The 22,369-nt window shown below is 49.5% G+C and overlaps 3 protein-coding genes across 9 annotated transcripts in view; 2 read left to right on the top strand and 1 right to left on the bottom strand.

Moving 5' to 3' along the window:
• Positions 1-7,668, top strand: part of myo5b (myosin VB) — a 32,023-nt gene extending 24,355 nt beyond the window's left edge. For 2 of the 4 annotated variants that reach the window (XM_028025172.1, XM_028025173.1), the window contains exons 25-39: positions 1,204-1,320; positions 1,398-1,532; positions 1,613-1,678; positions 2,553-2,786; positions 3,146-3,240; positions 4,195-4,393; positions 4,469-4,562; positions 4,748-4,900; positions 5,139-5,290; positions 5,371-5,460; positions 5,540-5,690; positions 5,856-6,150; positions 6,251-6,425; positions 6,867-6,947; positions 7,076-7,668. In XM_028025172.1, coding sequence (XP_027880973.1) covers positions 1,204-1,320; positions 1,398-1,532; positions 1,613-1,678; positions 2,553-2,786; positions 3,146-3,240; positions 4,195-4,393; positions 4,469-4,562; positions 4,748-4,900; positions 5,139-5,290; positions 5,371-5,460; positions 5,540-5,690; positions 5,856-6,150; positions 6,251-6,425; positions 6,867-6,947; positions 7,076-7,246 — 2,208 coding nt within the window. In that variant the 3' untranslated portion in view covers positions 7,247-7,668. Of the gene's footprint in view, positions 1-1,203; positions 1,321-1,397; positions 1,533-1,612; positions 1,679-2,552; positions 2,787-3,145; positions 3,241-3,913; positions 3,992-4,194; positions 4,394-4,468; positions 4,563-4,747; positions 4,901-5,138; positions 5,291-5,370; positions 5,461-5,539; positions 5,691-5,855; positions 6,151-6,250; positions 6,426-6,866; positions 6,948-7,075 lie in introns of all 4 variants that reach the window. The other 2 variants (XM_028025175.1, XM_028025174.1) reach the window with 2 other exon arrangements.
• A 5,537-nt stretch (positions 7,669-13,205) lies between these two features.
• On the top strand, positions 13,206-16,713 carry il7r (interleukin 7 receptor). 3 transcript variants are annotated; one of them, XM_028026573.1, is made up of 9 exons: positions 13,207-13,376; positions 13,729-13,858; positions 13,931-14,085; positions 14,958-15,109; positions 15,187-15,343; positions 15,415-15,529; positions 15,596-15,668; positions 15,734-15,871; positions 15,902-16,713. In XM_028026573.1, the coding sequence occupies exons 1-9, from the start codon at positions 13,280-13,282 to the stop codon at positions 16,127-16,129; spliced, it is 1,245 nt and encodes a 414-aa protein (XP_027882374.1). In that variant the 5' UTR covers positions 13,207-13,279; the 3' UTR covers positions 16,130-16,713. The 3 variants fall into 3 exon arrangements, with proteins under 3 accessions (XP_027882373.1, XP_027882374.1, XP_027882372.1); XM_028026572.1 differs by having other exon boundaries at positions 13,206-13,376; positions 15,418-15,529; positions 15,734-16,713; XM_028026571.1 differs by having other exon boundaries at positions 15,734-16,713.
• Positions 16,714-18,414: 1,701 nt separating this feature from the next.
• capslb (calcyphosine-like b) lies at positions 18,415-22,014 on the bottom strand. Of its 2 annotated transcripts, XM_028024648.1 has the most exons (5): positions 21,564-22,014; positions 20,833-20,971; positions 19,736-19,913; positions 19,310-19,519; positions 18,416-18,648 (listed from the first exon to the last, which is right to left on the bottom strand). In XM_028024648.1, the coding sequence occupies exons 2-5, from the start codon at positions 20,967-20,969 to the stop codon at positions 18,547-18,549; spliced, it is 627 nt and encodes a 208-aa protein (XP_027880449.1). In that variant the 5' UTR covers positions 20,970-20,971; positions 21,564-22,014; the 3' UTR covers positions 18,416-18,546. The 2 variants fall into 2 exon arrangements, with proteins under 2 accessions (XP_027880450.1, XP_027880449.1); XM_028024649.1 differs by lacking the exon at positions 21,564-22,014 and having other exon boundaries at positions 18,415-18,648.
• Between the last annotated feature and the right edge of the window lie 355 nt (positions 22,015-22,369).

The raw sequence follows: 22,369 nt of genomic DNA, 5'->3' as shown, positions 1-22,369 counted from the left end.
CAACATATCAGTGATGTTTAATTGCAGTTACACCTTTTACACCATTTCAAGTTCAATGTCAAAATCACATTTATCACATTTATTTTCTTTAGCTTCTCTGATTTAGCATTCATTTATAATTTTATAACTATAACTTATTAATTATACTTATTAAAATCTTAATGTGAGTTATTACAGATATTTTCTGAAAAGAAATCAAGAATAATCCATGATTCTAATTATTTACTACTAAAGTTACAGTTATTTGTTTTTCTTGTAAGTGTTCCCACAAATATAAGTGTAAATATTATTACAAGTAAACCAATATTAATATAAGTATTTTACTTTGAATCTTATCCAATTACTCAAAATGTTTAGATTTCATTCTTTAAACTTTCATGCTTTAAAATAAGGAATAGTCTCAGCTATTTTTATAAATCTGCAGGCTGGAAACTTCCTCTTTTTCCAGGAAACCTGCTTTTCCTGTTTAATGACTCTCTCTGACTGACTATGATTTCTTATGATTAGATAGAAAAAAGTAGAATTAAAGCAAAGTTTGCATGAGACAAAAACAACACACACAACTAGATTTATTTTATTGACACTTAAGTCTACTGTTGGGCCTTGATGTCACTTGAGTGATTCATTTTAAAGATAACTTTATTTATTATTACTGTTAAACTAAAATCTCCAGCATGGGGAAGTGGGATGAGCTCGGATTTTCTTGACACCCCCTCCACGAGGTCAGACCTTTCACATGCTGGGAGTCCATCACCCTCCTGCAGTTCGCCGTCCTCATCCCCTAGAAAGAGAAAAGGTTCGTCTGGGCTGTGAAGATGCAGATTCTTCATCCTCAGTTGTCACAAAGGGCTCAGTGTATTCATCAAAACTCCACTTCTCTTGACAATCAGAACAGGAACTTGGTTCTGCCACAGGGGGTGGGCCAAACCTGGTTTTCAGATCCATCCAGAACTTTGAATCAGAAACCAATCAGAAATGAAACAAAAGTTACTACTGTAACTACGGTTCTATGACTCCCAGATGACCGCCAGAGGCGGAGCTTCAAGCACTGAATGATCATTCTTGCACATGTGTCAGCTGTGAACTGCCATTCTGGATCTCTGTGTTTCTCATCCTGATCCGATCCGTTAGTCTGGATCAGGACTACTGGACCATGTCTAACAGAACCAGAACCAAAGTTCATGAGTCCATCTCTTCCTCCAGTTCCAACCCGGCCACCACAGGAACCCGTCCAACCAGAGCAGCCTGGAGTCGGACTCTAACTACTCCTCTGTGGACAAATATGTCGGAGAGACCGATGACTCCATCCAGCAGGTGAAAGTGAGTCAGGGGGTGGAGCTCCGTGAGTACAGGTGTGTTCTGTTAGGATGAGGTCCATTCTGCTGCTGGGTTTGCAGGAGATGGGAGTGGAGAACGCTGCCATGGACATCAGCCTGTTCATGAAGCTGCAGATACGAGTGAGGGAGCTGGAGACGGAGAGGAAGAGGCTGCAGGTCAACCTGGACAAGATGGAGGAGCAGGCCAAGTGCAAGGTGAGCGGGACGGTTCTGCTGGTGAAGCCTCCGGACCCGGAGTCCAAACAATCAGAGTAATTCCTGATCTTTCTCTGAAGGGTCCGGAGCCCAAGACCCCAACGTCTGATGTGGCAACAGGAGATCTGGTCTACAACAACCTGAAGGTACCAGAGAGCAACCGGAGCAGACTAGATGTTTCTGCTGCACGAACACCATTAAAACCAGTTTACAGGACAACACTGTGCAGAACCGGTCCAGCAGTTAGTGTTGTCATGGTGATGGGGGTAACAGCTCATCCACCAATGAGAACAGGCGAGACTGAGACGTCAGAGCTACATAGCAGAGAGACAGGCCGGCTCTAGATAGACGCAACTCAGCAGGACTGTTAATACTTATAATGTGTTAAGAATGACAGAGAACCGGTCCAGAACCGGTCCAGAACCAGACATGTTAAACAACCAGCAGGTGTGACCAATGTCTGAACAGCGGATTAGCAGGGCATCTCAGCTTGGTTGGTGTTGAGTGTGACCTTTGACCTCTGCAGAACTGCCCATTCAGCGCCTGGCTAAACCAGACTGACGCTCTCCATAAGATTATCAGCTCATGGTTGAATTCTGGGAATGAATTATTATTGAAACATTTCCTCTCTTCACCTGATGGCTGTTAAACCTGAAAATTCCCAGAATGCCCCATTTTACCTACAACATGACCAGCCCCTCCCCCACACGTTGCCCTGCTCGTACCGAACTGTCTGGACGAGACGGACTTCCCTTTCCTGGATTTACTTCAACATCAGTTCAGTAATGGTGCTGCAGTGGAGCCACCTGGTGGTGGTGGGGAGACATGCACTTTGCTGAGAATTACAGGAAACATTTTATGGAGTTGTTCATGGTGTTAAACTTTCTTTAGTAAAGTTGCTAAAAATGTAAAATAATTAGCATATTGAATGATCATTAAACTACAATAATGTCCAAAAACTCAGTTGTAACCAGTGAAACCAGTTAGTCTGGATGGTAACAGCAGCTTGTTCCTCATCAGAGACAGGAGCTCGAAACTGAGAACAAGAAACTGAAGAACGACCTGAACGAGCTGAGGAAGACCATCGCCGAGCGGGCGACGCAGGACGGCTCGTCCAATGAGCTGCAGGACGAATACAACCTGCTGCTCAGTCAGCTGAAGTCAGCCAACGAGGAGCTGGACGCCCGGAAGGAGGAGGTGCTCATCCTCAGGACTCAGATCGTCAGCAATGCCGAGAAGAACAGCGAACCCAACGTGAGTCTCCGTCGTTCACTCAGTGTGGAGAGGAAACCCAGAAATCTCAACATCTGCATGGAAGCTCACAGCTGCTGCTGCATCCTGTCCTCTCACTCATCCTGTGTTCACCCTTCATAAGAATCTGAATCTACTGTTTCTAATCAGAGATGTATAAATATGGACATGCAAGTTTAAAAACAGAAATGGGAAATAACAGAATCAGTTTATAAAATGATAAACTGATGTTTTCCTGGGGATCATGTGAATGTTTTCACCGTTTTTAGTTGGTCATATTTCTGACGAGGCTTCCTCTCTTTATCCTAAACAGCTAAATTGTCTATCATGTCCTCCATGTCCTCTTGTCTCTGTCTGATCAGGAAAGTGAGGTGGACGGAGGACTGAACAGCAGCAAGGAGCCGCTGGACAAAGAGGAGGCCCTCAAAGCGTACCATGGACTGTGTGAGTCCAAGAAGTAAGTCCTGTTCCTCCTCAGGAAACATCATCAGAGCGAGACTGGAGTCAGATTACAGCAGGTCTGTTTCCTCTGGGCGGGTCTGAGTCCCAACGCTCTGCTTCACCTGCTGCTCCTCAGTCCAGATGCTTTACAGCTGCTGACAGCTGCAAATTCACTGCAAACCACCAAATTCACTGCAAACGGCCAAAAGGTCAGCGTTAGGGTTACGTTGCATTTGTGATTTAGTGTTTTCATCATTCATGTGTTTGTGGCCTGTTAGTGTCTGAATGTTTAACATAATAATAATAATAATAATAATAAACCTCAGCTTTTGGAGAACTTCCATCGGGCTCAATTCTTCTAAGAGTAGAACCGGCGCCACCTGCTGGTTACGTCTAAAAACTACAACAGCAGCCGACAGAAACAGGCGACCTGCTGCTGTAACAGAACCAGAGGAGATTCTGGTAGCTCAGCTCAGGTTCTAGATGAGAATCAATAAAACAGCAGAGTGGATCTTCTGTGGTTCCAGATCAGAACAGCGACCCGGTCCAGACCACACCCTGACCGAGTTGGTTTTAGGGTTTTGGACCGATGAAGACGAGTTTGTTAATGAAAGCTGTGAATCTGCTCCTCATGCTGACTGTCTGTGCTGCTCTGTCCTCCTGTCTCTGTCCTCTGCTGCTGGACCCAGTAACCTACAGGACTGGTGTGTTCTGAACGAGGACGGCGAGCTGGGCCTGGCCTACCAGGGCCTCAAACAAGTAGCCAGGTCTCTGTGTGCTTCCTGCTAGCTGCTAGCTCCTTCTCCCTCTGCGCTCTACACATCTGTGTGTGTAGTTGTTGTGGTGGACCTCTGGTTCTGGTTCTGATGTCTGCTCTGAGCTCTGGATGCAGTGACCTCTCATCCAGAACCTGAGTCGGTCCGCTCAGCCTTTGTCCAGCCAACGTGTAACTGAGCTGCGTGTCCTGCAGACTGCTGGAGGCCCAGCTGCAGACCCAAACCCGGCAGCACCGGGACGAGCTGGAGGCTCTGCACACCCAGATCGAGCTGCTGAAGGACGACCTGGAGAAGAAGCAGGAGCTGCTCAACTACATGTCCACTCTGTCCCCCGAGGCCAAGGTGGACTACACCGTCCAGCAGGAGCTCACACGGCTCACCAACAGCAACCTGGTGAGCTACCTGGACCACCAGAACCGCCGGCCTGACCCGGTTCAGCCGTCCTGACCCAGTTCTGTCTGCTCATAGGAACTCAAGGGCATGGTGGAGAAAATGGAGAAGAACGAGAGGAAGCTGAGGAAGCAGCTGAGGATCTACATGAAGAAGGTCCAGGAGCTGGCAGGTAGGGGGCGCCAGCACCGTGTCCATGGTGGACGTGTCCCTCTGGTCCCTGATCTGTCCGTCCTGACGTCTCTGTCAAAGGGGGACAGGTGTCCACATGGGACATGTTTTCTCTGATGTCTTCATGTCTCAGTCTCATCATGTCTCTCCAGTTATGTCTCCACCTGACTGGTTCTGGTTCTGCAGCTCAAGCAGCGGCTCACGATGTCGATCAGAACAAGGATGAAAAGAACAAGATGATCCAGAAAGACATCCGGATGACCAAGGTCAAGAACTTCGAGGGGATGCTGGAGTACCTGAAGGAGGACGAGGCCCGGCTCATCAAGACCCTCATCACAGGTGAGACCGCCACTGGACCTCACGGTTCTGACCGGAGGCAGGACTGGATGATGTCAGAACCATGAGTTGGTACTAGAACTCATGGTACCATGGACATATAGACTGGGTTCTGAGGTCACTGAGTGATCCAGAACCAATGCCAGCGTTTGGTCATCGGAACCAAACCGAACCTGTTTGATGCCTCATGAATCAGAACCTGAAGCAGTCCAGAACCTGAGGTGTGTTGTTCCATCCTCAGACATCCAACCCAGCACGGTGTCGGCCACCGTCCCCTGCCTCCCCGCCTACATCCTCTTCATGTGCATCCGCCACGCCGACTACATCAACGACGACCAGAAGGTCATCTCTCTGCTCACCTCCAGCATCAACGCCATCAAGAAGGTCCTGAAGGTCTGTCCTACACACACACACACACACACTGCTGTCTGAGAGGCAGCCTGGTTCTAACTGTGGTCCTGTTGGTTCTGCAGAGGAACAACGACGACTTTGAGATGATCTCGTTCTGGTTGGCCAACAGCAGCCGCCTGCTGCACTGCCTGAAGCAGTACAGCGGTGAGGAGGTGAGCTGCTCCGTCTGAGGAACGTCAGGAACGTCTCCTCCTCTGAGCCTCTGAGATAATCTGTCTGGTTCTCCTCCAGGCCTTCATGACCCAGAACACGACCAAACAGAACGAGCACTGCCTGAAGAACTTTGACCTGGCCGAGTACCGGCAGATTCTGAGCGACCTGTCCATCCAGATCTACCAGCAGCTCATCAAGGTGGCCCAGGGCATCATCCAGCCCATGATCGGTGGGTTCCTGTTTCGTTCCTGTTGGGTTCCTGTTGGGTTCCTGCTTGGTCCCTTTATTCATTGGGTTTCTGGTTGCCATCTGAGTCATGAGGATCAGTCATCAAGTTTACCAGATGGGTCTCTTTCTGGACCTGAAGGTTCTAACCAATGTCTCCACCTCTTAGTGTCGGCCATGTTGGAGAGCGAGAGCATTCCCAGCCTGGCCGGAGTCAAGTCCATGGGCTACAGGAACCGTTCGTCCAGCATGGACACGGACGCGGACGGGCCCACCACCTACACCCTGCAGGGCCTCATCCGGCAGCTCAGCCAGTTCAACAGCATCATGAGGGACCACGGACTGGACCCCGAGGTGGTGGGCCAGGTGGCCCGCCAGCTCTTCCACTGCATCAACGCCTTCACCCTCAACAACCTGCTGCTGCGTAAGGACATCTGCTCCTGGAGCACGGGCATGCAGCTCAGGTACCACCAGAACCGCCTGGAGCTCTGATCCATGGTACCAGACCGGAGGTTCAAGTCCGGCCGCTGAAGTCTGACTGCTGCCCCCTGTCTGATTGTTCAGGTACAACACCAGTCAGTTGGAGGAGTGGCTGCGAGCCAACAACCTGTTCCAGAGCAAAGCTTCGGCTACGCTGGAGCCCATCATCCAGGCCGCCCAGCTGCTGCAGGTCAAGAAGAAAACGTCTCAGGACGCCGAGGCCATCTGCTCGCTGTGCACGGCTCTGACCGTGCAGCAGGTCAGTGGTTCAGGTCCACACCTGAATGGATCCTGATGAATTAAAAACATCTTTAGTTTGTGATCCAACAGTAAAGTTTTGATTTACTTTATCTGAGAAGCACCTTGACGTTCCACCGTTTAGGTTTACTGTCACAAAACTTGGTCTATTCCAAGAACATCCTAAATTTAAAGGGAGTCAAAGAAACATGGAGATCATAAACACAACAGCAATGAAGATTTCATAAAACGATGAAAGAAAAGCAGGGAAACAATTAGAACCAAGAACAGAACCGTGTGGAACTCCAGAGGAAGGTCAGCTGATGGAGTCAAGTTTAGAAAAGAAACATCTGTAATATTCTCCCAGTTAGCAGAGCAGAAACTCGGTGGAGCCGGCTCAGGTCCCACTGGTGGACCGGAACATGGAAGCAGGTTGTGACAACTTCCTGTCTGATTCCTGCAGATCGTGAAGATCCTGAACCTCTACACGCCTCTGAACGAGTTCGAGGAGCGAGTCACCGTGTCCTTCATCAGAAACGTTCAGGTCAGTCTGAGCTGAAACCGATCCAGTCCCAGTCTGGGACCTGATTCCTCCTCAGACATGTTCACCAAGTGAAACCACAAGAGTTCAGGAGGAACTAGTGTTTCCTGACTGACTGCTTGTCTCTGCAGAGCGTCCTCCAGGAGAGGAACGACCCGCCGCAGCTGCTGCTGGACACCAAGCACACCTTCCCCGTCCTGTTCCCCTACGCCCCGTCCGCCCTCAGCCTGGAGGCCGTGCGCATCCCCCCCTCCCTGGGGCTGGACTTCCTGGTCCGATCCGGCCCCGCCCCCTCAGACTGATGCTCGGCACTGGCCCTCCAGCAGAACCGGACTGCGGTTCGGTCCGGTTCTGCTCCCCTCTAGGTTTAGTTGGAGGAAGGAGGTGGAGCCAGTGACCCAGGAGGGTTAAAGGTCATTTCCAGGTTCTTCCAGATGGACGTTGGGTAGAAGATCAGCCCCCATGCCCCATCCCTCTGTCTCAACCAGAGACTGAACCAGAACCCGCCTAATGTTGGAACCAGAACTCTAAACCAATCAGAACTCTTCATCCTCCAGATTTCTCACTAATCAGAACCAGAAGTTACCAAAATAAAAGCATGTTTTTCTGCTTCCTGTGTGATTCCTCCAGCTGTCACGTTAATGTGCAAAATATTTAAACCAGCTGAACTTTCTATCATCATCATCATCATCTGTAATAAAGGTTTTAATATTTCTGTATAATACTTTGAGTTTAGCTGGATTATTCAAACTGCAGAACTTTTCACTGGTGGATTTTACATCCTGTAATTATGAATTCATAAATGTATTAAATAACTTTCCTGCTGCAGCCAGATGTAACAGTGACCATCTGCTGGACGTCCATCCCATAGCACTTCCTGTTTGTCCCATAGCACTTCCTGTTTGTCCCATAGCACTTCCTGTTTGTCCCATAACACTTCCTGTTTGTCCCATAACATTTCCTGTTTGTCCCGTAATACTTCCTGTTTGTCCCATAGCACTTCCTGTTTGTCCCGTAACATTTCCTGTTTGTCCCGTAATACTTCCTGTTTGTCCCCTAACACTTCCTGTTTGTCCCGTAATACTTCCTGTTCTGTGTTTTCTACGTTCTGAACGTTGCACAGAACCAGAACCAGAACCCACTCAGGAAAAGTTCTTCTGGCCCGTGGGTCCATTCCGGGACAGATTCCTCCAGAACCCTGGAGACCCGGGTCCAGCTGGAGGTTTGATCGTTAATAACAGTTATTATGTTTCTGATGATCCAATAGAGCCCGGAGGCCTGCAGAGCTATGATGAGAGAAACCAGCCGGACCGAACCGAACCGAGCCAGTCTGTTCAAACACCAGTAGGCCCAGAGAGAACACGGCTGAGTCCAGATGGATTATGGGTAATGAAGCGTTACTATGGAGCTGTCCGCCATGTTTATCTGCTCTGACGTCATTGTGAGGAATCTGGATGTCGGATCAGAACCTCTTCCGGTCCCGGACGGGCCGTGTTTCCTGTAGAACCACCTCCTTCGGTCTGCAGAGGAATCAGCAGGAAACGTTTGGAGCTGTGAAGCAGAAACTCAGCGGGTTCCCAGCGCCGCCGCGGCAGTTGGAGCAGCTGCAGCCGCTGGGGCTCCGTCTGCGGTTTACCTGCCGCCAGGTGCCGCCAGCAGGCATCCTGTGGGAGCCCACGGACCACCCGGAACCACGGCAGGGTTCTGCGTCGGCCCGCCGACCCGCTCAGGTCCAAACCACCAACAGCAGCCAACAACAGCTTGAGAGTCTGAGAACCGGGCCAAAGTTCTGTTCATCAAATCAGAGGTTCTGGTTGATGAAGACGAGGAAACAATGAGGAAGACATGTTGTCTCTGCCCGGCCATCAGCGGACCAGAACCCAGACGGTACCGGCCTGTGGTACCGTTCTACTCCCAGTGAGCAGCCGGCGGTACCGCCGCCTGCAGAGTGAAGACATCGCTGCAAAATTTGACATTTTGAAAGTAAATTTACTTTAATCGAAACTCAGCAACAATAAACCAGATTTCTGGATAAAGTTTCGCCTCTGGGTGTTTAGTGTCTTTCTTTCCGTTTTGAAATGAACTTTTCATAAAACTGCAATAGAAACATTGATTTCACACGATCACAAACCGGATGTTTCCGCTGGCGCCAACCACGAAGAAGAAGTGGACAGGAAGTGGTGGAGGACGATGGCGCTGCATGTTTCTAAACTGTCCAGATGATTTTAATAGTTTCTTATTTAGTGGAAAACCACAATTATGAAATTTGTTTGTCAACATTAATGGAATATGATAATATAAGTTTTATGCAGCCACTGACAGTCAGACCGAGTCTGCAGGGAAGGACGTGTCCAGCAGGTCCAGCAGGTCCGGCAGGTCCGGACTGTCTCTGTCTGGTCCGTCGTTCTCGGTAACATCCTGGATTTTCTTCCCGCTGTGAGTAAATCCTCTGAATGAAGAACAAACTGCAGTTTTTATTCAAGTTTCATAACTTTTATATTGAAGGAAAAAAATGATTTTTAAAAGTTTTCTTCTGCCTCATTTTGTTACTTTATTATATAACAAAATGGATTATTGTCATTTTGGTCCTTAAGACACAGAAATGTCCACATAACTTTATATTTTGGTCTGTCTGATGATGCAGCTATTAAATATTAAATTATTGATCATTTCATCAGTTACTCAACATGTCAGCAGATGTTTTACTAACTTGGACGTTTATCTTTACTTGAAGCCGTGATACTCTGACTTGGATAGTTTTTGGTCCTCTACCAACCTCTGGTCCCCCAGCAGGGGGCGCTGCCGGCCCCGGGTCCCCCAGCAGGGGGCGCTGCCGGCCCCGGGTCCCCCAGCAGGGGGCGCTGCCGGCCCCGGGTCCCCCAGCAGGGGGCGCTGCCAGCCCGACCCGCTGCACAGCGGCCTCTGCTCAGCTGGAGCTGCTTGTTGTTGTGAGAGGATGAGGCTGGAGGAAGAGGATGTGGTGAGGAGTCATTTCTCAACAAGTGGAGCCTCGCTGCACGGCGCGCGTCACCTTTCTACAGAAACGCAGCAGCAGGTTGAAGCTGCAGGCCTGATGAAGGCGAAGAGGAGGAGGAGGAGCAGGAAGCCGCAGCCTCAGCTTCAAAAGCTCCGGCTGCTGCGGCTCCTCGCCTGGCTGACGCTCCGCAGGAGGGACGATCCGCTCCGACCCGCTCCGACCCACTCCGACCCGCTCCGACCCACTCCGATCCGCTCCGACCCTGTCCGACCCGCTCCGACCCGCTCCGACCCGCTCCGACCCACTCCGATCCGCTCCGACCCGCTCCGACCCGCTCCGACCCACTCCGATCCGCTCCGACCCGCTCCGACCCGCTCCGACCCGCTCCGACCCTGTCCGACCCGCTCCGACCCACTCCGACCCGCTCCGACCCACTCCGATCCGCTCCGACCCTGTCCGACCCGCTCCGACCCACTCCGACCCGCTCCGACCCTGTCCGACCCGCTCCGACCCGCTCCGACCCGCTCCGACCCACTCCGATCCGCTCCGACCCGCTCCGACCCACTCCGACCCGCTCCGATCCGCTCCGACCCGCTCCGACCCACTCCGATCCGCTCCGACCCGCTCCGACCCGCTCCGACCCACTCCGATCCGCTCCGACCCGCTCCGACCCTGTCCGATCCGCTCCGACCCGCTCCGACCCGCTCCGACCCACTCCGATCCGCTCCGACCCGCTCCGACCCGCTCCGACCCACTCCGATCCGCTCCGACCCGCTCCGACCCGCTCCGACCCGCTCCGATCCGCTCCGACCCGCTCCGACCCTCTCCGATCCACTCCGATCCGCTCCGACCCGCTCCGACCCTCTCCGATCCGCTCCGATCCGCTCCAGGCGCTGACATTCATTCAGTCATTTCAGGCTTGAATCTTCTAATCCTTCATGGATTCATTTCTGCAGGGTTGGATCTGAACACTGGAAGCTTCTCTGATTTCTGAATTGTGAATAAATGTTTGTGATGGATCCAGTTTTAATATCATCCTGGCTGCTTTTTATTCCTCTGAACAAACTCAGATATGAAGAAATAAAACAGCAGGAATGTTTCTGATCACATTCATACCATCGATTCCATGTTCAGACACCTTTATGGATCGCCATGGCAACGACTGGGTTCGACAGATACAAAAACATGAAACTTCCTCAGAGGATTTTATTGGACTTTAAAGGGCCATGTAACTGTGTTACTGCATACATACACTGAGGTGAAGTTTGCTGCTCAGTGACGATAGAAGCTGGTTGTGATTAAATACTCCGAGGTTTTTCCTGCAGATCCAGAGCGTTTCCTCTAAACTCTTCGGATCCGTCAGAACCCGAGCGGCAGCAGAGACTCCAAACCGCAGCTGAAGATGTTTTGGATGCTGAGCCGAGATACGAACCTCAGCCTGTGGTTTGGTGGAGGCGTGGAGAGCTGAACCCCACAGCCGGTTCAGGTTGGAGAGGCAGAACCTGCCAGAACCTCCAGAATCTCGCAGAACCTGCCAGAACATGCCAGAACCTCCTGGATCCACAGAGCTTCCTCCCGGTTCCTCTGGGATGTTTTCCTTCTCCAGGATTTTCTCACCTCCTGAACCCTGAATGCAGCACGGTAACCACAGCAACTGCCCACACAGAACCAACCGGGCCCGGTTCCTCCCACCGACTCCCTGCCACATAACAACGTGCAGAACCAGACCCGTCTCCATGGAGACGGCTCTGAACTCTCTGGATCCAAAGTTTCTCCATGTTGGTGAAATGAACTAAAATCTTTTCTAGTTTCCACCTGAAGTTTTATTTCAGTTTTACAGTGTTTTCCTTTCATTGCTGTGAACTCCTGGGGTCAGAGGTCAGGGGGCGTGACCTTTAACCTGCCAAGGTGACAATGCTCCAGGAATTAGACCAGACCCACATTCAGAGATTAATCAGTATTAGATCAATAACTAATAACTCTCTCAGTAACTCGACCCGTATGGGGCCCGTTTATAACTCAGGACCGTCTCCTGTTCTACAAACAGAACCTTCAGCACCTTCACCTGGTGGAGCTTCAGCTGCAGCAGAGACGCAGTTTGGACCAGAACCAGAACCAGAACCGTCTACCAGCCTGAGCTGGAGATGCGTTCAGGATCAGTGAGAAACGGGAAACTTTTTTACCCAGAGCAGCTTAATTTATGATTTATTATTTTTCTCTTCATTATGGATCCGAACATCTGCAGCCGGCAGAGGAAGGTTCTGGTTCTGGTTCTGGTTCTGGTTCTGTCAGAACAACATGTTGAACATTCTTCAGTTTGATCTGAACTGTTCAGAACCAGAACCGACCCAGCTCACTCGTTGCTTTCCCAGCATGCCCTGCTGCAGAGGATGCCGTCACCATGGAAACAGAACCACAGCCAGGCCCAGCAGAACCGAGGCTGAGGCCTGATTGGGTCAGAAGGTTCTGGTGGTCATGTGACCCATTTTCCTGCCGGCGGCGTCTCATCTTCATCTTCATCTTCATCTTGGCCTCGTTTCCAAACAAAGCAGCTCAGACAGACAGGAAGTGGTTAGCGGGTCGGGTTCTGCTGCAGGTTCTGATCGCTGCAGCTGATAGCTTTGTGGTCTCTACTGATGGCATCATGTGACCACCAGCTGCTATTTCTGGTTCTGGTTCTGGTTGACATGAATTTATTTCCACCAGGTTCTGCTGCAGCTCCCTGCTGGCTGACCTCTGACCCCTGGGACCTTGCTGCAGCTCCCTGCTGCAGAGGGGAACCCAAATGAACTTCATCATGTGCTGCAGTATCTCTGACTGCAGCAGCATAATGTGCTGCAGCAGCATGGTGTCCTGCAGCAGCATGGTGTGCTGCAGCAGCATGGTGTCCTGCAGCAGCATGGTGTGCTGCAGCAGCATAATGTCCTGCAGCAGCATGGTGTCCTGCAGCAGCATGGTGTGCTGCAGCAGCATGGTGTCCTGCAGCAGCATGGTGTGCTGCAGCAGCATGGTGTGCTGCAGCAGCATGGTGTCCTGCAGCAGCATGGTGTGCTGCAGCAGCATGGTGTCCTGCAGCAGCATGGTGTGCTGCAGCAGCATGGTGTGCTGCAGCAGCTGCAGCATGGTGTGTCTCAGGAACAGAAGCTGCTCTCCTGGCCAATCATTCTCCTGCTTATCAAGATGTTTTTTGATCCTCAAACTTCCTGTAGCTGAAACCTCATGAACCCGGCGCCGCCTCTCTCCTTCCTCTGCCGACTGGCCCCTCCCCCGCCTGCTGCTGCTGCTGCTGAACGCCGCGGCGCCGCAGCAGTTCAGGGCGGGCGGAGAACAGGTGAGTTAGTGCTGCTGCGTGGAGACAATGCTGCCTGGCTGGACGAGCGTCCTGATGCTGCTGCTGCTGCTGCTGCAGGCGGCCCGGAGCCGGGCCCAGAGCGGGGACCGCGACCCGGACTCAGGTGAGACCCACTGGACCCGACTGGCCCAAACAGAACCGAGCAGAACCAGACCGCTGGGTCAGTAACACACAGGAACATCTCTGCTGTCTGCGGCAGGAAGGACCTTAGAGAAACTGGTTCTGGTTCTGGTTCTGGTTCCAGACACCAGCTTCTGTCTGATGTGGAAGAAAGTGCAAAACAGCCGAAACCCTGATCAGCTGATCAGAAGATCAAAGTGTTTGATTTGTTCAGTGAATCGTTTGTTTCTGGTTTCTGACTTAAAGCTGAGAATCAAACATGAATAACTGGCTGGTTGAGGCAGAACTTTGACTGGTCCCCTGCTGTCTGTGGTTGTGGTTCTGCTTCCTGCCAGAACCGGGCCTCAGCTGCAGCTCTCATGTCAGCGTCTCTGCGAACAACCTGACCTGCCAGGTGCTGGGTCGCCACGGAGACGAGGACGACGAGGACGGAGACAGAGACGCCATCGACAAGATGATCGTGTGGTGAGGCTCTGGGCTGCGGCTCCTCCTGACGGAACCCGACAGAACCTGACAGAACCTTCTGCTCGTCTGCAGCCAGGTGAGGAGGCAGAACGACAGGACGGTGGAGAAATGTGTGAGGACTCACGGAGACACGGTGAGCGGTCTGTGTCCGGTGGCCGTCGCCAACGTGACGGTCCACCGGCGGGGAGGAGGACGGCTTTCGGCCACCGTCCTGCTGCAGAAGATCGGTGAGTCCAGAACCGGGCCGCTCCGGCCCACAACGCCACAAAACCATTCACGAGTCTCAGCGTCGAGGTGAAACAGTTTCATATCCTAACCTCTTTACTCCGACACCCTGAAACAGAAACCAGAGCTTCTTCAGCATTTCCCGCACACAGGCACCCCACACTTTTCAGATTTAAATGTTTAAAACGTTTAAACTCGTTTTCCTTCCAGTCTATATATAGTTCTGTTGGTTTGTCACAAAAAATGAAATATTGAATTTATTTCAAACATGCTAAAACATAAAGAATCACATTTCCTGTGAAAAAGCAGCGAGAAGGTTGGAATGTTTGAGGAAAACTTTCAGAAATGAAATGAAAACCAAAATCAACAAGAAAAAACTTTAAATCAACGACTAAACAGATTCAAACGAACAAAACGCTGATCACATGTTCAACAGAAACGACCTAAAACTACTCTGGTTGGTGCAGTAATATTAGCATATAAGCTAACAAGAGCTAACGCTAATGTTAGCTTGTATGCTAAAAGCAGAGTTTCTTACACCTGCATGTTGGGTAACATTAACTCAGACTATCCAGAAAGTTCACTTTAACTTTCAGGTCAAATTAGCTAAAGTGCTAATGTTAGCTTAGGTTAAAGGTCAATGGGCGGGGTCACCTGGACAGGTCACCGGTCCACGGCAGGACATTCTACGCCTCAATGACATTCAGACATGAAAAGCAAATCATTCATCTTCAGACGTGATTCTGACTGTCGACCCGGTGAATCTGCTTCCTTTGGGGTCAAATGTCGTGACCTTGATCTTGACCCCTATGACAGCAGCTTGACGTGGCCAGGAGGGCGAGGATGTTTCAGAACCTGCTGCTCTGTGTTCCAGTGAAGCCCAGAAGTCCGTGGATCGTCAACGTGACGATGGATCCGGTGATGAACCGGGCTGTGATCTACTTCCAGATCCCCTACAGGAAAGATTACCTGAATCTGAACACCCAGAGCTTCCAGCTCAACCTGTGGACCGACGGCAGCAACATGGTACCGTCAGCGCTACCACAGAGTCTGACCTCTGACCTCTGCTGGATGTTTGACCTCCCGCTGATCTCGTCCCGCAGACCCAGAACGTCTCGTCTAAGGACTCCCTGCAGATCGACAGGCAGCACCTCCGTCAGGACTCTGAGTACCGGGTCAGGGTCCGGTCCATCCCGGTCGGAGTTCTGCAGGGAACCTGGAGCGCCTGGAGCCCCGAGTTCTCCTTCCACACGCCGCCCGGTGAGAACGCCGGACCTCCAGCGGCAGAGAGCTCTGAGCTGCAGCATCTGACATAATTTCCTGTCCCTCAGCAGAGGAGAAGCCGCCGAGTCCAGACGAGTCGGAGCGGACCGTCTCCCAACTCGTCCTGAGCTCCGTGTCTGTGCTGGTGGTTCTGTGCTGCATCGTCGTCTTCTGGAAGACGGGGTAGGACCCCAAGTCCGGCCGGAGCTCCGGGTGTGTCTCTGGTTCCTAACTTCCTGTTTCTCTCAGGATCTTCTCCTACATGTGGCCCAGCATCCCGCACCCCAAGCAGGCGCTGGTCCAGATCTGCAAACCCAACAAGGTGACTTCCTGAACCAGCAGGTTCTGCTCACACCAGAACCCGCCTAACCGTCTGCCGCTCCCCAGGGCCTGCTGCTGGACCTCCACCACGAAGTCTTCAGTTCCCTGCGCGTCCTGCCGCTGGAGAAGCTGCAGGCGGAGGAGGCGGAGCCACGCAGGAGGCCCTCCGGAACCGGGACCGGGTCCGCCGCCGGGTCCCAGTCCGGATCCCAGTCCGACGCCGGGTCCCAGTTGGGATCCGGCTCCGGCTCCTCCCACAGCAGCGCCTCCAGCGCCGGCACCGAGGAGCTGGAGGTCTCGGCGCTGCTGAGCTGCGAGGACGGCTGCGTCCCCGGCGGCGCCCCGTCCCCCGTCGACGTCCCGCGGCCCGAAGACAAGTCCCAGAACCTCCTGGGTCGGCGCGGCGGCCCGGGGCAGGAGGAGGCCTACGTCACCATGTCCAGCTTCTACCAGAACCAGTAGCACAGCGCCACCAGCTGGACGACCGACGTCTCATCTGTCCTTCTGTTGCCTCTGCTGGACTCATACGACCTTTGACCCTTCCTCAGGCATCTCTGTTTATTCATCAGGGCTCCTGTCAGTATTTGACCTTTGACCTCATATTGCTGCTTCCTGACTGGACCCGGTCGGTGGGATCCCAGTCCCCCAGAACCTGAGAACAACCAGTTCCTCTTACTGGTCCCAGCGCTCACATTCACACTAACAGGACGAGTCACATGGCCGACGGCAGCCAATCAGAGCCCAGCTTCTCCTCTGACTGTCTCTGATTGGCTCAGGAAACGATTTGGTTTTAGTTTGATCCAATAAGAGCCTGAATGAGGATAAAAATGATTTAATATGCAGAATAAAGTTATAATATTATCAGAATAAAAACGTTATCAGATATTATCAGATAAACGGCTCACTGATAATCTGAGGCTGATATGATAAAACATGAAACATTTTCTTATTTATAAAATCCATAAAGATGTTCCTCATTTTAACACAAAGATAAGATAAAAAAAAAACACTTTAAATGGAGGAACTTTAATAAAATCACAAGATCATTCTGACCAATTTATTCTGTTATTATGGCTTTACTCTCATGTTATTATCATTGTTATTATCATTATTATCATTGTTAACATTGTTATTATCATTATTATCATTGTTATTATCATTATTATGATTATTATCATTGTTAACATTGTTATTATCATTATTATCATTATTATGATTATTATCATTGTTATCATTGTTATTATCATTATTATCATTGTTATTATTATTATTATCATTATTATCATTGTTATTATCATTATTATCATCATCTCCTGTTATGTCTCTGTCTCAGACTGGACCTGCTGCTGGTTCTGAACATTTGGATCAAATTGGTTCTGCTGCTTTCACAGGTTCTGCTGCAGGTCCAAATGGACTTTGGTTTTCCATGAAACTCAGTGAAACCAGAAGGTTCTGTTGGTGGAACATGGCAGCAGAACCAGGCGGTCCATTTGACCTGTTCTGGTGGTTCTGGACCCAAAGTTCTGATCTCAGCAGGGAACCTCAGAGACCCGATCAGAACCAATCAGAAGGTTCTGATAGACATCCTTCATCCGGCACCAGAACCTCCTGATGGAACTGACCCATCAGCAGAACCAAACCCAACAGAACCAAGACACAGAATGGTTCCTCTGGTTCTGATCCGTTCAGTTCAGATCGAAGGTCATCTGAAGGAACCAAAGAATCAGCATTCAGTCCGATCATTTGGGTCAGAACCAGGTCAGAAGCCAATCACAGTACAGATTGGGTCGAAGTGATTATAAAGGCCGGTTTCCATGGAAACCAGCTGGTTGCCGGTTTCCATGGAAACCAGCTGGTTGCCGGTCATGTTCAGCCTCCAGAACCTTCAGAGTTCTACATGTTCTGTTGTTTGACCCGGTTCTGTTTGGGTTCTGGTTCCTAACAGCAGTAGAACCTGTGGAAACATCAGAGACCTTCTTTAGAAGCTGCTCCCAACCGGACCCGTCCGGTTCTGGGCCCGTCCAGAACCTGCTGCTGCTGCAGAGTCTCGTTTCCCCTGCAGCACTCAAACGCATCGCGTGCTGAGTGGGGACTTCCTGTTGCCACGGCGACCTGTTTGTTCTGATTGTGGTCGGGTCGGGTCGGGTCGGCGCTGCTGCTGTAAAATCCGACCCGGTCCAAACGTCACGAGCATCCAGACCAGAATGTACGACTCCGCTTTGTCTCCATTAATGTTCTGTACATACTGCCAGGTTTGAACTAGGACCTTTATTTAACCATCATTAACCAATTATTGATTATGAACAATAAAGTAAAAAATGAAAAGTTTCTGTTGAAATGTTCAAGTAAAACTTCATAAAGATGGAAATCAATTATTTGATATCAGTGATTACCATAAACCATTAATAACATTAATATCATTATCAATAGTGATCACTGTAAAACATTAATATTATAAATAGTGATCACTGTAAAACATTATTATTATAAATAGTGATCACTGTAAAACATTAATATTATAAATAGTGATCACTGTAAAACATTATTATTATAAATAGTGATCACTGTAAAACATTAATATCATTATCAATAGTGATCACTGTAAAACATTAATATTATAAATAGTGATCACTGTAAAACATTATTATTATAAATAGTGATCACTGTAAAACATTAATATCATTATAAATAGTGATCACTGTAAAACATTAATATTATAAATAGTGATCACTGTAAAACATTATTATTATAAATAGTGATCACTGTAAAACATTAATATCATTATCAATAGTGATCACTGTAAAACATTATTATTATAAATAGTGATCACTGTAAAACATTAATATCATCGTTATAAATGAGTCATAGCTCATGCGGCCTCAGAGCTTCCAGGCGTTCCTCATCATCAGGATGAAGTAGGCGTCGCTGTCGATGGAGGCGCTGACGCCGCTGTAGTAGTTCAGGAACTCTTCTTTGGTCACCTGGAGGTCAGAGGATGAAGACGGTCAGTGAGGAAGAGGAGCAGGTCCACAATCGGTTCTGTTCAACGTTCTCTGGACCGAGAGAAAACTGGAGAAACCCAGAGTAGATCAGTGTAGACATCATCCTACTGAGCCGCAGGTAAAATACAGGAAGGTAAAGGTCAGAGGTCAGGAGGAAGTCCTGACCTCTGGATTTTAGTGTCTTAATGTGTAGAAAAATAAAAACAACCAAAACAAAAAAACCTGGACATGGAACCAAGGAACTGGATCCAGGAAAGTTCTGCTGAGGGGTGAAGTGGTCTACCAGAACCGAATCAGAACGTGCCCAGCACCAGAACCAAACTGAGCATTCTGTCTGGTTCTGGTCCAAACGTCGGCAGGAGACCCGCAGACATAGCTAGCTAATGCTAATGCTAATGCTAGCACCAAGAAGATCAGCTGATGGTGGGAGAATGAACTGTGTGGTTTAAAGCATCCAACATTTTCTCTGATCTCCTTCAGGTGGATCCCTGAAACTGGACCCATGAACAAAACCACCAGCCAGAACAAAAATAAATCAGAACCGGAGCCAAAGATTCCTCCTGCCTGCTCTCCCATCAGGTTTCTGGTTCTGCATGTTTCTCTGACCGTCAGACCCTGAACCACGGATTCATTCCCGTACCTTTCCGTCTTTGTCGTACGGAGAGTCGAAGCTGTCCAGGAAGGTCCGGAACACCTGCTCCTCGGTCCACTCCCCGTTCTGGTACTTTGGGTGGTACTTGGCGTTGTAGACGCACCTCAGGTCGTCCACGGTGATCACGCCGTCTCCGGTCCTATCCAGCTTCCTGAACGCCTCCATCACCTCCTCCATCCTAGACTTGGACATGGGAGGCTGCAGGACAGAGGGACGAGTTCAGGCTAAACCAGTGGAACCAGTTGGTTCTGAGGTCAGAACAGACACCGGGTTTCACCGAGCAGCCGGACGATTAAAACCAAAGACAGGAGGCCAATGAGACCAGGACAGGTCTTCATTTAAAATCATTCAACATGTTTTTCTGATAGATGTTTCTGCCTGGTGGTACTGGTGTTACTGGGTTTACTGGTTTACCCTCAGGGTGATGAGGAACTCGTCAAAGTCGATGGAGCCGCTGCCGTCGCGGTCGAAGTGGCGGAACAAGGCGGAGGCCTCGTCCTTCTCGATCAGCAGCCCGTAGTCGTTCAGGCCCTTCAGGAACTCCTTGAAGTCCAGGCAGCGGTTCTCGTTGTCGTCCATGATCCTGAAGGTCCTGACAGGAAACAGACTGTTGGAGCCACAGCGCCCCTACTGGCCGCCACACGTCACAGCTACACGCTCCACAAACAGAGGCGTCCTCTATGTTTGGGAAAAACTGCCTCTAGAAACTGGATCACAGCGAAAATGACCTGAAACTACAAACTGCTGAACTAAACGTTTTCAGGTTTTAAAGTATCTGCAGATTTGTTGACAGATTCTCACTAAAACTAAAACTGAGAACAGAAATACAGGAAGTAAAAATACTTTTTTATTCTACCATCTGTACAAAAACTGTTAATGTGTTTGTGGTTTCTAGTTCTCAGCCATGATGACACATTTAGAGCCGAACCGAGAAACTACGATCACAAACTGCTGATCTGATGTAGTAAATGAGCTCAGAGTACCACAGAGTACCACAGAGTACCACAGAGTACTACAGAACTGAGATCAGCAGCTGGAAACCACCAACAGCAACAGAACGAGGAAAACAACAACATCCTGCAGCAACGCCAAGTCAGCACAGCCCGCAGCATGACTACTGCAGACACACAGAACTCAGTACGAATACTGGAGTAATCAGAGTACTGCAGTAACTAAAGTACTCGTGTTTTGGGTCAGTTCTGTTTGTACTGAACTGAACCTGCAGACGTTAAAACCTTTATCAGTGTTTCAGTTTCTTCATGAAGTTTATTAGTTTAAACTTTAGTAATAAATGTTTTATAAACATTATAAACATATTTTATAAATATCATTTTAAATGTCGTCGTTTTCTCGTTTCTTTTCTCTGGTTCCAGGCGGATTGAAGAAACGTTTCCAAACTTTGATGTTTCTGCATCTGAGAGCCACTGTGGCCCGGTTCTGACCCGGTTCTGACCCGGCTCCACTGTGGTCAGAACTGCTGCAACCAGGTGAGTGAGGTGGGCGGGGCTTACCTGCCCAGGCCTTTGATCCCAGACGAGCCTCGGGTCAGACACTGCAGCCGGAGCCGCTCCACCGGGTCAGAACATCCCGACAGCTGCTGCTTGGCCTTCTGGGCCATCGCTCGGTCGTGTCTGGACGTTCCTGCCATGACTGACAGCGACACAGAGAGGGTCGGTTCTGGTTCTGGTACCAGAGGGTCGGTTCTGGTTCTGGTACCAGGTCCATCACAGAGACAGTTCCTGGATGGACGCCTGTTGGAAAGAGTTCTGGTTCTGGTTCTGGTTCTGTCGTAAAGCCAGTTCTTTTTATGACAGAATGAAATTTTGGCTCTTTTTTTTTTTCAATCAAGAAACAACAAAATATAATTTGTTTGTATTTTTTCAGCTTTTAAACCATAAATTCTTCTCTTTTTATGACTGAAAATGTGTAAATAGTTAATAAAGTATCAATAATAATATCAGTTTTATTGATAAAGCATCAGAACCAGATTAAATCCAGAACCATCAGAACTTGGATCAGAAATGTTCGGATTATCTAAAGTTTCTGTTTATCTGATGGCGCCACCTGCTGGTCAGAAGGAGGAACTGGCCTCAGTGTTCTGTGCTTTTATTGTGAAGGTCTGCTCCAGGTGCGGAGGCCTGAAACTCTGATGTTTATCTCTGGAACAGGAAGCAGCCGCCGCCGCTGCGCGCGCAGCGACACAAACAAACAAACGATGAACCAATCAGCGGCTCGGACTCACCAGTTTCTGCTCCAGTTCTCCCAGTTGAACCAGTTTGTTCTCAGCTTCAGTCCGACGCTGCTCTGCTCCAAACGATCCGTCGTTACCATAGAGACCAGCTGCTCTGGGCTCTGATTGGCTGCTCTGTCTATAGCGGTGACGTCATGTTTGTTAGGAAACAAAGGAGCCAATAAAAGCCCAGAAACGCTGAGGCTCACTGTTTATTTAGTTTTGAGTTTATAGGATATTATTCAGCATAAAAGCAGAACCGGAACCGGAACCGGATTCAGAACCAGGACCAGGCAGCAGCAGCAGAGGACAGACCGAACCAGACAGGAAGTTTATAAAAACTTCATAAAGATCTAATCTGCTCTGAAAATGGAAGTTGGGTCCATATTTTAGCAAACAGCTAAAAGTTCTACTGGATCCTGGAAACCAAAAACCTGCAAGAAAACATTTATCCTTCTTACTGGTACTGTTTTTATCCCCAGTGCAATTACTATTATTAACAAAACAAATGAATTAATATGCAGATTGATGATGTAAATGTATTTCTGTTTCTGTTTGGAGAGACAAAATATTTCCATCTTGGTGGCAGTAAAGTTTTATTCTTTCTTAACATTTACAAATGTGTTGAGGAATAAAACCAGCAGTGACCGAAACACACACACACACACACACACACACACACACACACACACACACACCTGCTGTGTGAATGACAGGACAGGTGTGTGTGTGTGTGTTTGGGCCTGGATGTTCGTCCTGTTGAAGTTTAACTTCAGTGATTTCTCGGTTTTTCGCCTCCCGTCCAGAACCGGCCTGTT

Source organism: Xiphophorus couchianus, chromosome 8 (assembly GCF_001444195.1).
Source record: "Xiphophorus couchianus chromosome 8, X_couchianus-1.0, whole genome shotgun sequence".
NCBI lineage: Eukaryota > Metazoa > Chordata > Actinopteri > Cyprinodontiformes > Poeciliidae > Xiphophorus > Xiphophorus couchianus.
Note: the sequence above shows the minus strand (reverse complement) of the source record. Positions and strands in the feature narration are given on the sequence as shown.